Source organism: Mauremys reevesii, linkage group 11 (genome assembly GCF_016161935.1).
Source record: "Mauremys reevesii isolate NIE-2019 linkage group 11, ASM1616193v1, whole genome shotgun sequence".
NCBI classification, from domain to species: Eukaryota; Metazoa; Chordata; order Testudines; family Geoemydidae; genus Mauremys; species Mauremys reevesii.
The window spans coordinates 73,029,145-73,042,616 of NC_052633.1; the positions used below are offsets into that span (position 1 = coordinate 73,029,145).

General features: G+C 57.0%; 1 protein-coding gene across 1 annotated transcript in view; it reads right to left on the minus strand.

Annotated features, from left to right (window-relative positions):
- Window positions 1-4,097: 4,097 nt before the first annotated feature.
- Window positions 4,098-13,472, minus strand: part of IGFBP5 (insulin like growth factor binding protein 5) — a 29,713-nt gene continuing 20,338 nt past the window's right edge. Inside the window, exons 2-4 of the mRNA XM_039495421.1 lie at window positions 9,465-9,688; window positions 9,058-9,177; window positions 4,098-8,035 (exon numbers count right to left, since the gene is read on the minus strand). Of these exons, the coding sequence (XP_039351355.1) occupies window positions 7,904-8,035; window positions 9,058-9,177; window positions 9,465-9,688 (476 nt within the window). The 3' untranslated portion in view covers window positions 4,098-7,903. The remainder of the gene's footprint in view (window positions 8,036-9,057; window positions 9,178-9,464; window positions 9,689-13,472) is intronic.

The window sequence follows — 13,472 nt, forward strand, 5'->3', positions numbered from 1 at the left end:
CTGCGGTCGCTGCCGAAGAAAATGCCGCCCCCCCACCCCCTCCAAATCCTAGTGCCCTAGGTGACCGCCTAGGTTGCCTAAATGGTTGCACCGGCCCTCACCGGCACACATGTGCACACATACACGTGCGTGTACACACACCCGTGCATGCATGTATCAGCGCTCTGGAGTGCATTTACAAATGAAAATACAGCCTGGCCCAGTAACCGGGGGCGGCGGGCCTGGGAAACGCTCACCCACCCAGACCTGAGGAAAAAGGATCTAAGCTGGCGCTGAGCAGCAACCTCAGCCTTTCTCTGACCTCTGCAGCTGCATCAAGCCCTGACCCCTAATGTGCTAATAGCTCAGCTGGCTCTGGTTGCCAGGGGCCGCGGTGGGGAGATGCTGGGCACAGCCGCCCCTGCTCCCTCTATGGGCCATTGCACATTGGCTCCTCTGGGCTGCCTGCATGATGGAGTTTCCTAAACAAAGGAGGGATACGTGTGTGAGTGAGCGAGTGAGAGGCACTGCTGGAGGTCTGATGAGGCCTGGGCCGGAGCAAGCCAAAGGTGCAGGGCAATGTGTGTGACGGTCAACCCCGAGCGATGGCCTCATCCCTGAAGCCCAAGGGAGAGGGAGGGACAAAGTCAAGTGCAGCTCCCCTCCATCCTGCTGCACCAAGGGGCACCACCCTGCCCGGGGAAGGGGGGCATGCATCCTGCTGGGTGCTGCGGGGTGGGGAGTTCTGTGTGGACTGCAGGGGAGCCAGCGGGGTCTGGTCACTGCTCAATGCCACCTTGGGACCAGTGTCCATGCGCCTGGACCTGCAGCTGAGTGACAGTGACACACCACCACCACCCGGTGGCAGAGAGTCAGTACTGCAGCCTCCCAGCCGCATCCTGGGGAAACTGAAAACTCGGGCCTGCTGTCTGGTCTTTGTGTCTGGCCACGTCTTGGTCTTGTCTGTTCAGGTGTGGCTGCTGGAAGGGCGGCGTCCTGCAGCCCAAGCAAGGTGACACCCATACAGCGATCACACAGCATGAACAGGTGGTGCCATGTGACGCCCACGGGCGGTACAGCTGGAGGGCCATAAATATGGTTGGCAGCCCACCCCCCCCCCTCCCAAAAGCTGTGTAAAGACCAGACCTTCTTCACAGCAACTGGGTCCTTGGAAAGGCGAGATTATTCCCTGGATGTGTGCCGTGTGACTTAGTCTGTTTTTAATGGCACTTTCAATGAGGCTTCACCCTTTTGGATCTAGAATATGCTCTTGCTTGGGCATCCTCCCTGAGCCAGACTGCAGCTGCAAACCATGGCAGGATGTGCTGCGCCTGTAGCCCAGGAGGCAGTGTTCCCATGGCTGCATGTGTGCAGTTAGTGGCTTGCCTCAGGGTGTTGGGCTGGGGCTGCGGGGGGGCATGTGACCCCCCACAAAACTCTGCCTAACTCACTTAGCTAAGGCACAGTCTTGCCTCACGCTCTGTAGGCCGTGCTGCTCTAACGGACACAGTGGGGTGCAGCTGCTTCTTTAGCATGTGCGACACCCCAGGCGCTCACTGTGTTTTTGGCACAGGAGTCCGTGAGTTCTATTCCCCGTGCTGCGCGGACTGCCAGCGCACCTCTGTGCACCCGGCTTGGGCTTGATTGTTAGCGCCTGGCAGCGTTTCCTGTGTGGGAAACACAAGGCCTTGTGTGGCCAGACCCATTGACCTCTGGTGACACTGGCCTGATACGCTGCCACGGTTTTCATCCCGTTAGGATAAGGCGTCTCTCCTCTCAGCCTCCTCACTGAAGTAATTTAAAACTAGCCTGGCCCAAGCACTGGAGAACAATCCTGCACTCCCATCAGTTCCCTTGGCCTCAGCCACAGGCACAGAACCCCTGGGTTCTGATCTAGGCCCTGACACTGACTTTGGCTAGCTCTGTTGGCCGCTCTGTGCCTGAGTTTCTCCTTTGGGAAACTGGGGCGCCTGATTTGGTCATTGCCATCTATGAAGGGCTGTGGAGATATAACAGCTCAGGGGGCCTTATCAGGATGTGCGGAGATTGTTATGAAGCGCTGCCTAAGGGCCCAACGTGGCATAGCCATGAATGAAAAGCCCCTCCCCACCTGCCCCCCATGGTGGGAGGTCAATATTTCCTGCCTACTTTACAAATGGGGAAGGTAGGGCACAGAGCCACCAAAGGTCAAACTTGACTGCTTAAAGTTAGGCACCTAACGCAGCAGCAGGCTTTCCACTTGGATGCCTAACGTGAGGACCCTAAGTTGGAACATTTTGGCCTGTGGGAGGCGCCCAGCAAGAGGCGGGAGAGTCAGGAATCGTGCCCTGGTCACATGTGGGGTATGAGGGAGCGGTGCTGCCCTCTAGTGAAAAGCTTTTGCATCTGCTAAAACACTGCCACAGACTGCAAGGGCTATCGTCCAGGGAGAGAGGCACGTGGGTTTTGGATGTGCGCTCGCTCTAGTAAGCAGCCAGTCCATTCTCCACAGCAGGACGGCCTTCCGCTCATCGGGAAATGGACCGGTTTCCAAACTAACCAGGAATCAGCCTTGTGAGAGCTTTTAGCAACGTCCAGCGGTGTCACAGGAATTGCTAGCATGGAGCCCCGCGTCCTGTCTTTGACAGCAGCCACTAACAAAAGCTTCAGAGGAAGACGCAGGAACCCCTGCAACTATGGGAGGAACGGCCTGGCCTAACCCCTTAAATAGTTAGAATGGCTAAAGCCTGAAGCGTGGAGCATTATAAGCTCCTCTCATCCTTTACCATAATGACGCTGCTTCCAAGACATTGTAGCATGTGCTGTTGATGCTCATCCCTCCCTCCCAGATGCAGATATCCACCAGGGCGTAGACCCGCGCTAACTGAATGCATAACTTTATTAAATAAATGCTTTGCCATGAGAAAAGACAAAGATCAAAGAGTAACATAAATTATACGTTGAATAAATAGTATACAGCAATCTTCACTTTTTAATAAAACGTGAGATTTGTTTTTAAAAAGTACAAAACAGAGCATTAAGCTCCTCATCCGTTGTCAGTTTTTCACAAACTGCTTTTTTTTTTTTTCCCCACCAGTACGATTATCTATATGTCTTTTTTACTGGAAAAACAATAACAAAAACAAAAACAAAACAGAGCTACTGTATGTATGTAAAGCTATAAAAAGCTACCGTAAAATGTGTAGTGAATATTGCTTAAAGATTAAAAACCAGGCAGGAATCTCGGAATCTGGTGTGTTAACAACTGTACTATAATGGTAGATAACTGCATTGTGGATGGGCTGTACCAAGGCCGGCATGGCGAGGGGGGCAAGAGGCAGTGCAGTGCACTGGACGATGAGCCAAGGTGCTGGTACGGGGAGGGCTGGAGTCAAGGGGAATTGTCGCTTGTTTAAATAGACACACTCCATTAGGGAAAAAACAACCGAAAGAGAGAATGGAAAATAGTGCAAAATGCTCTTGTACTAGTGGTTTTAAAGTAAGACTGCCTGCCTGCTGCAGCCCAGGTGTGGAATAACCCCGCTCACCACCATGCCCTTGCCTTGCTTTCAATCTGAACCCTATTAGATCCCCTTCCTCCCCCACCCCCGCTTGTTTCATTGGCACAGACTCAGGCTAGAAGAAACCCGAAAGGTGAAATGTGCCTCAGAGGCCCCTGGGGATTAAGCCGTTACTGGCAGGAGTCTTCCCGTCTGGGTTTGCGCGATCCACCATTAAAAAACCCCCAAACCACTCCCCCAAAGCAAACTCCTTTCCTGGGGCAGGGTGGGAGGGTCACCATTTCCCGGGACATGGCGCTTAACAAATCTTAGTGCAGTTTTCAAACAGTCCCGGCCCTGGGGAGCATTGACAGCCCTTCTGTGCAGCCGGGCGTCCTCCTCTCTCTGGGCTCAGCCCCGGGCTCCTCCAAAGGGGCCCATGCGGCTGTGAGCAATGATGGCGGAGACCCACAGTTCCGTGGGGGCGAAGCACCTGAGGGGCTGTGTCTCCACTGGGTTCCCGGTCCCTGGGCTGGCCCACTCAGGCTCTCGTTGTGGGGGAAGGGATCCCTGCGCTGATCCCTGGGGGAGGGGGGGGATTGCACCCCCCACCCCAGTCACTGTGTGCTTGCTGGGGTCCCAGGTGGCCTTGGGAAAGCCTCAATCTGTACCAGCCTCAATCCACTTTCCAGGCCCTCACTGAGTGACGGCAGGTCGCAGAATGAAGGCCGATGGGCAGCTTTAATGCTTTGGGGGTGGGGGGGAGAGCACTGGGATCCCACTGGCAGCCGTAACACGGGGCAATGGCTGGCTGTGCCTCCCCCCAGGGCTGAGCTCACAGACACACAGGATCACTTCAGCGGGGGAGGGGGGGAGGAACTGAGGCAGAAGAGTATTAGCTTTCGGCCAGCTGTAGCACCCCCAGTTAGCGCCAACCCCCAGAGCCACTCAGGCTGGGGGAACACGCAAACGGTGGCCTGGGGTTGTTCCTCCCACCAGAACTGCTGTGGTCGCCCAGTACAAAGGGGGGGGGGTCCAATCAGGGTTGGGGCAGCAGCCAATGGGACAGGGGGCAACGCTCAGCTGAGAGTCGTCTTGCTGCCACCCGGCCTTTAGCTTGGAGAGCCAGGGCTTTTCCTAGGCTGCTGACCCAGGCCCAGCATTTCTCTCCTTCCCCCTCCTTCCCCCGGGGTGTGTACAGTGGGGGGACCCCACTGGAGCCACAGAGACGGTCCTTTTCTCGCCCCCCACTGTAAACGCCACTGAGAGCACAGAAGTGAGGACCAAGTTCTCCCCCCAGTAAAAGCAAGGGGATCCGTGCTACTGACTGCAATGGCCTGGGGCTCGACCCTGGGGTAGCCGAGAGCCACATTTAGACTCTCCTTTGCCCCATTAATAAAAGGTCTCAGGGTGCGAGCTATAAGGAACAGTTGGGAGGTGACACCCCCCCCCACAGCCAGTAGCTGCCATCCCTAGCCGAGTGCAGACACGGCGAGACCCCAGCCCGGCCCTGCCCGAACAGGCTTTCGTAGCTTTCAAGTTTTGGGGACTGAACCCGCAGCAAGACAAACGAACAAGCAAGGGCGAGAGCGCGCGAGAAGGGAGGAAGGTGGGTACTGGTCTAAGAGTCAGGACTTGGGGGTCACTTGGGGAGGGCGCGTGGCAGAGGGACTGGCCAAGCCAGGGTGATGGGGGCGCTACCTCCCCATGCGAGAGCTTTGCTGGTGCAGTCCGTCCCTCTTTGGGGTGCACATGGCCCCTGTGCTCTTCTCTGCCAGCTACCCCCATTCTCCAAGGCTGTGGCTCGCCTGTAATGCACACAGTGACCTCCGGAGCAAGGTGGGATCACCCCGGGTCTGCTCCTGGGGGCGGGGAGCAGAGCTGGACCAGGATATAAGTGGGACTTTGGCAAACCTCCCCTCTTCTTTCCATTTCCAATGGACTGACCCAGCCCTGCCTCCTGTAACTCCACTGAGTACCCTGGGGGTGGCCCTGTGTCCCCCGCACGCGTCTGGCTGGCAGCCTGGTAGACGCGAGCAGGGTGAGGGAAAAGTGTCGTGAGCTTTCTGCACCTCCCTGCACTACAGCTAGAGCTGGTGCGTGTGTGTGGGGTGGGGTGGGGTGAGGGGAGTCCATGGACCATCCTGAGAACCAGGTGTGGGTGGGCGAGAGGGGACACATCTGATCCGGCGAGTTCCCACAGGACGGAGACCCACGGACCTGCACAGCCAACCTTGCCCTGGGAAATGGCGCCACCTGGTGACAGGAGAAAGGCATTCGAGGTGGTTTCCGCTCTCCAATCACTGCCAGTTTCTCAGCCTAAGTCTCCGCTTCCCTCACCTGGGCCTGGTTCCCAGTTACACTACGGCCCCTCTGCACAATGCTAGGCGCCGCGTCTCCAGCTGGCCACGGGAGGAAGGGTGGCCAGAGCACACTGCACTGGGGCCAGGGCGTAAGCCAGAGCAGCCCTGAGGCTGCCCTACCTGACCCTGGGGGCTGCCCAGCCCCAGAATACAAGGCGCCCTCTGCCCCGAGCATGTGCCTGGGGAACTGAGAATCAGGCTCCGTGAGCATGGCATGTTCTGGTGTTAGGAGCACGGCGTCACAGCACGGACAGGGGGCGCTGGCACACACAGACTCCCTGCCAGTCTCCCCCGGGGCAAAACCCTCTGCTCCACTCAGCAAAACCGGCAGGGCAACCACTCCCCCCACCACTGCCCAAAGCCTGGCGTGGGAGGGAGGCACTGCCCAGCCCCCGCAATGCCAGGCTCATGCTCCTCTGGGAAGGTCGAGGAAGAAACCCCACAAGTTCTGGTCACGCAGTAGCCAGTCTAGCTCGGGGAGATTCCTTGGTTCCCTTTGATCTGCGCTACTGTGTTGTGGGTGTCACGCTGGCTTTCCTGAGGATCAGCCCGCAGCAGGGCCCGTCCCGGCTGGCACAGGGAAGAAACCATCTTGCTCTTCGTATCTCTAATCAGCACGCCGCCTGAGCCAGTCGTAGCCTCTGCCAGGATGGGGTGGGGTCTAGCTCTTTCAGTGGGCGCGTCCGCACACTCAGCAACATAGCAATGGATAGCGACAGCTTGAGCACCGGTAGTTCGCCAAAGCAGGGAGTCAGCCAAACGCCCCGTCCTCTTTGCTGCGGAGTCTCGTTGGGAGCGACCTTAACAAAGACCCTTGTCGTGGTGAAAGTAGCGGGGGGAAAAACGGTCCCAAGAGTTAAAAAATACACAAGTCCAAAAGGCTGCAGGGATCTGGCCACGCCTGAAGATGCCGCTTGAGTTGGTCAGATCAGTGGCTTCCGTGGTGTGAGTCACGACAGCTGACGAGCTGGCCAAACAGTCCTGGCCAAGTTACGGCACTGATCCCACAATAAGCTCTGCCGGGGCCTAGGCGTCTATGGAGCTCCTTGCAGGGGGAGAGACTTGACGTTTGTATCTTACCATTGCAATAGAAGAAGAGGGAGGTTTGCATTTGGGCAAACGATTCTTCTGATGGGCAAGGACAATAGCATTCGTTTTCCCCATCCTGGCAGAGGGTGGTAAAGATTTTTGAGCCCAATCCCACAGCCATTTAAGCACAGCTGCCTGTGGGACTGCACCCGTGAGTAAAGTTATACACATGCTAAATTGTTTGCAGGATTGTGTGGGTGGGTGGGGGGGCCCTTCTGCCTGAATTTGGGCGCTGATTTTCCAAACACTTGACCTTGTGCAGGATTTTAAGCCCGGGGAAAGGCCCATTCACGTCTACAGGACATAAGAACGGCCAGACTGGGTCAGACCAAAGGTGATTGGTTATCTTTTGGCTGCTTTTTTTAAAGGAGCCACCACTATTTTTTGCCGGCAGGAGCTGTTATCCCCTGACTAAAGAAACGCAAACCCATTTCCAACAATGTTCTAGACCCCGACCGCCCAGAAAGCTGTGCATCTCTCTCTCTCGAGATATCAATCAAAGGACTTTTAGCGCCAGTGGAGGGTCAATATTCGCTCTGGCAGTGCCAAACAAGCCACTCAAACGCCAGGGCTGAGCGGTGGACGTGCGCCTCATCGTGGGGCTTTGTCTGGTTTCGCTGGAGACCGTTTAGAAAGTTGCTGGCTAGTCTAAAAACCAAAACAAACAAAAAAAGACACCCCCCCCCCCAATATCAACAAACCAAACCAAACCCACAATAGAAAAGCCCCCAAGTCGATGCCTACGTTGGCGCTGGCTGCGTCCCTGCATGGGGAGTCGAGAGCAGTTTTGGGGGGGTCTGTACTGGGAAGGCGGCGCCGGTTTGACTTCTGCTTTCCTCTTCTCCGTTAGCCGCCGCCGCCGAGCTGGCGAGGACGAGCTGCAGATTCCGAGGTCCTCAATTTCTTCCGTTTTTCGAAATGAGATGAAAGGGTTCGGAGTCCCGGGGCGTGGGGAGGCGTGGGGGCAGGGGGCGGGGGGACGGCGCAGGCCCTTCACTCGGTGACGCCGCTGTCGAAGCTGTGACACTGCAGGTCGCCCGCCACGTAATTGGTCCCCGGCAGCTTCAGTCCGTACTTGTCCACGCACCAGCACAGCCCGCGCTTCCGCCCCCGGGACGGCTTGCACTGGGGAGGCGAGGAGAGACGCAAAGGGAGGTCAGTGGCAGGCGCGTCACGGGGAAGTAATGGCGCAGGGAGCCGAGCCCAGGTCTCAGTGCCGCGTGGCTGCAAGCCGGGAACGAGACGCAGCCGTCACGTCTAACCTGGCACCAGTCCGCGGCCTCGCCACAGGCTAGCCCCATGGCTCAGGCGCTGTGCAGGACTCAGGAGAGAGCAGGGTTCGGTTCCTGGCTCTGTGCGACCATGGGCAAGTCAGCTCAACTCTCTGGGCCTCAGTTCCCACTCTGTGAAATGGGATCAAGAATCCTTCCTTTCTCCCACCCTTTGCCTCGCTTCTCCAGGTGGAGCATGTGCTCTGTCTCTTGCTCTCAGTGCGCAGCATGCCTAGCACAATGGACCCGCAACCCACCAGGGCCTCCAGGTGCTACTGCTAACAAATGATTCAGGGAAGATGCAGCTTCCTGCTAGCTGCTGCATGGGGTGCCTGATGACACTTGACTTGATAGACCTCCCAGGAGGGTGGGCAGTAAGACAGCCCACCACTAACACGACCAGAGGAACCCCGCAGGGCGCGTCTAGGGCACAGCACTGTGGGAGAGAACCGACGAACGGACGGCCCGGTTTGTGCACGACTGGTGAGCCCTGGAACCCACGCCCAGGCTCGTGGAAATCCTGGTCCCGGTTTTACATCTGAGCTGAAAGAGGGCAGCCCGAGTGGCCTGACAGCAGTGTCGCCTAGTGGCTAGCTGCTGGGCTGGGACTCTAGGTGGGTTCTGTTCCTGGCTCTGTCAGTGACCTTGGGCAGGTCACATCACTGCTCTATCCTCATTTTACAGATGGGGAAACCGAGGCACGATGCTCCCGCTCTGCTTGGTGAAGTGCTTTGGGAGCTAAGGACGGGAAGTGCTGTGTAAGAGCTGGGGGCCATCATTAATGTCGACATGGAGCTACCGGGGAGAGCGGCCCTGACAGAATCAGACCCTTGTCGTGGGGGGGGGGGCGTGTCGGTTTCCCCTGGGGGAGCTCACCTGTTTCCTCTTGTAGAATCCCTTCCGGTCGCAGTTGGGAAGGTGAACGGCTCGTGGGATCATTCGTTCACTGGTTTTGATTTCCTGCAGCGAGGCTTCCATCTGCCTGCGGCAAGGGCCCTGCCAGAGGAGGGAGAGGATCAGCGAGAGCCCAGCAAGCCCTGGCCCGCTCACCAACCAAGAGCCGGGAATCCCGCACGCCCCACAAGTCAGTGACCCGCTGGGCTCCTGGAAGGGATGGATTTCCCCAGCGCGGGGGTAGGAGAGAGCAGGGCAAAGCCTCATCTCCTGCATGGCAATACGGCCCCCCACTGGGGAACCGTGCCCTTCTCTCTCAGCACCTGCTGCTGGGGGCTCTAGGTGGCGGGCGGGAGGAAAGGGGCAGGCGCGGGGAACCCAGCACTCACCAACTCGAACTCTTGCCTCAGCTCAGGGACGGCGACCCGGGGATGCGCCGTGTTCTCCGCCCCGCCGACGAACTTGGACGAGGTCAGCTTCTTCCTGCGATCCTTCTTCAGGGCCTCGGCCTTGAGCTCGGAGAGGCGCCCGTGCTTGCGGTACACCTTGGGCGAGAAGGTCTCCTCCGCCATCTCCGAGGTGGTCGGCTCCTCGTGCTCGCGGGATTCCCGCTCTGGAGGGGGAAGGGACAAAGCACAGCGACTTCTCCGTGAGCTGCCCCTGGAACCTGCAGGCGCCAGCCCTACCTATGCCTCTCGCTGAGTGCCCGGTGCCTTCCCAGCAGGCAGGGGGGGAGGGCGGACTAACCCAGTGAGAGCCATGCCACTGCAGCGCATTGGGCACCATCTCCCCATAAAGGAGAGACCCTTCCTTCCGGCACGATTCCCCATGGGGGCACTCCCCTGTGACTCTCACAAGACTCAGTCGCATTGGGTCAGGGAGTGGTCCCTATAGTCACAGACCACCAGGCCGCTGTGTATTGTTACATCGACCCAAGAGAGTCACAGGCACGTTACCGAATGCGCACGCTCTGCCTGTCACATACATGCACAGACAGACGCTGGGACGCGCAGGACAAAGCCACGCCACGAACGGTTTCCACACAGTGCCTGAACTGGCTCAGCTTTGCTGGGGAGAAGCCTTCAGGCTGGGCGGAAAAGCCATCGTCTCTTTGGGGCGTGGGGCTCAGAGGGCCAATCCCACTGCGGGGGAGATGGCGGTAGGGATGGCCTGCTTCTCTCCTGCTGCCTTTCATTTGCCCACCACCGGGTTTGGCAGGCTTAGCTCGAGACAGCCGGTCAGGTCTGGGGGCAGCTGCCAGGGAGATGTAGGGCTCAGGAGGGGAATAGCAGGAGATGCTTTGCATCAGGATTGGGGAGCTTTGGCAGAGCTGGGAGGTTCCTTTTAGGTAGCTGAACGCAGGGTCCACCCTAAAACCTCGTGTGTAGCATTGCTGGTGCAGAATGGGTGTCATGGTCCAACCAGAGGGGAGGCATGTTTGCGGTGGCTAAGTCATCCCCGAACAGTGTATATCTAGTCTCTGCAGTGCGGGGGGATCCTTCCGGATGACTTCTTATTGGGATGATCAGCCTCGAGCTCTGTGTGTGTGTCTGTGCCTAAGTCATCTGCTGTTTCATCCATTGTAGTTACCCCCATATAGGCTGGGAGACCTTCTGAACACTTTGCTCCCAGGCAATATGATTTTAACAGCTGGGATGTCAGCAGGGCTCCCAAGTGCTTATATATAGGAGTGAGCCGGTGACAGCCTATACTTAGCTGACTTGTGACCTTTAATACAGCCGCTGGAGTGAAAGAGGGTTATTTCTGGTTCTAGATGTGAATATAGTGCTCCCCTCCAGAGACAGTGGAACCCTGGGCCATATTCCCACCGGGCCTGTTCTATTGTAGAGGCAATGGAAAGAGATGGCAAATGCACCACACTGGGGCAGGGAACAGGGGGAAGAATGGAACAGAATCATTCTGCCTCACACAGTCAGGAATACAAATATCAACCTACTCAGATGTTCTCATGATGGTGGTGGTGGGGAGGGGGGGAGAATATGACTCGAATTTGGTCACAATGAACCCAACATGTGCAAAGGATGATCCTCATGCAAGGAATAAGCCTGCAGATGATCTAGGGGCAGACAGGACGCCAGCCCCACAGAAGACGACTCTGTGACAAGCAGAGACACCCATCGACATAAAGAAAATTATTTTCTGACCTAGCCCAGGTGCAGGCTAGGAAAAGGCCAACAAGGGATTTTCACCAGGACCTAATGCAGCCACCTCTGGGGTGGAACATTGTATTTAACAGCATACGGCAACACTGCAACACCATGTAGGATAGGAGGGGAAGTTTTAAGGGAGGTAGAATGTAATGGGAATTATATTTCAGAGTGTCATTCACAGGCCCTCAGGAGTCTGTCAAGCCAGACAGCAATAAATAATGGTCCAGCCAGCAATCACTGACCTGGGTACTTGCACTTACAGAAAGGAAGCATTTCACCTGCTGATCAGCAGGTGGCAGCACATGCCTTTAGTTCGCACTTATCGCAAGGCAAAACCCTGCAAAATCATCACGGGGGTTTCACAAGGGCGGGAGGGTCTCAGAATTGGTGTGCTGGAGGGTGGCAGCTCAGACCCTGTGGTCCCTACAGCTGTCAGTCCAGGCCCCCCACACCCACACCCACTTCACAATTTCAATCAACGCCAAGTCAAACTTTTCCTCTCCCAGCTCTGAGAAAACCCAAATATGCTACTTGGCAAAGTCGAGTGTCCCAGCCTAGCAGCTACTCACATGCGTTATCCAAAGCCATGCAATGAACCTGATCACTGCTGGGCAAATCCTATTACAGCCTCTCAGGATCGGACTCAAACCTGCTGGATTCAACAGAGCCTGATGTACCTTCTTCAGTCCTGACAGGGTTCCCATCATCCCTGCATCTAACGCCTCACAACACCTGCGAGGCAGGGCACTGTTGTTATGCCCATTGTACAGATGGGGGAACCGAGGCACAGAAATCTGCCCACGCTCACACAGTAAATCTCTGGCAGAAGAGGGAATTGACGCAAAGTCTTCCAAGTCCCAGATTTGCACCCTAACCACCAAGCCATCCTCCCTCTCTCTCATTTTGTGAGGCCCAAGGCTTATCTGTGCACTCAGGTTTTCTCAAGTGCAGATGATGTGTGTTTGCTTGTTGGAGGAAACAAATGTATTGGTTAAATAAAACATGAAAAGATCACGCCTGGAAGAATGAACCAGTTGGGAATCAGGAGCCGGTCAGTTGCCTGGTCTGTGTCTCGTCAGTTACAATGACCAGCCAGCAGCCACTAGGTGTTGGTGTTTAGGTTTCCACCAGGAAATGGAGCGGTTTTACACTGAAGTCTTCTCATTCCCCAGATCACGGAAATGAAAACCCTACTCTACAAGCTGTATTAACCATACCTACACTCTGGGCATAAATCAGTGATGCCCAGTGGTGAGCTGGAGCCGGTTCCCACAGGTTCCCAAGAACCGGTTGCTAAAATTAGACCTCCATGGAGAACCGGTTGTTAAAGGGCCGGGGGGGGGGGGGGAAAGAACTCTGGTCCACGGGCCGGACCATCCTGTTGCTCCCAGGATTCCCAGCTGGGGAGGCTGAGGCTCCCCTGGCCCTTCCCCCGCTTCCCTCCAGCTGCAGCATGGCCAGCCGCCGGCATCAGCTGGGCAGCTCAGCTGAGCTCCGGAGTCATCCTACTGCCGCTTTCTGAGAGGCCCGGCAAGGTGGGGAAGGGGGCCTGCTGCAAGCTCCAGGGCTGGCCAGAGGGGAGGGGGCAAGTGGGGCCCCTGGCCCCACGAGGATGTCTCCCTCCAGCCCCACCCCCCCCCACACACAGAGCTGCAGCATGGCCAGCAGCTGGGCAGCTCAACTGAGCTCCTGAGTCATCCTGCTGCTTTGAGCTGCTGGCAAGGTAAGGGGGGAGAGGGCTGAAAGCTCTAGGGCTGCCGGGGGGGCAAGTGGGGCAATTTTCCCCAGGCCCTGCAGGGGCCCCCGGCCCCACGGGTATGTCTCCCCCTGCCCCAGCCCCTCCCCCACACCCCCCCTTAAATCAGAACTTTTTATAGGGAACCGGTTGTTAAGATTTTGGCAGCTCATCACTGGTGATGCCCCTTTATATAAAGTGACCCCCCGCACCAGGCCAACGGAAAAGCCGGGCAGAAAAGCAGCATGTACCACAGCATAACACTCCCGTCTTCAACCTCAAGCCACCCCCACTGACTGCACCAGGCACTGGATTGGGCCCACAGAGCACAGACCATCAGCCTGGGAAGGCAGGTAAGAAGCGAGGCGGTGCAACATCAGATCTGCTTGGTGCGGCATCCTACCTCTGGCAGCGCCCAAGCCCTGATACGCCAGAAGAAGGAAGAAACTCTCCACAATGCCCCTGGCCAATTGTGCTGTAGTGCTCCACGG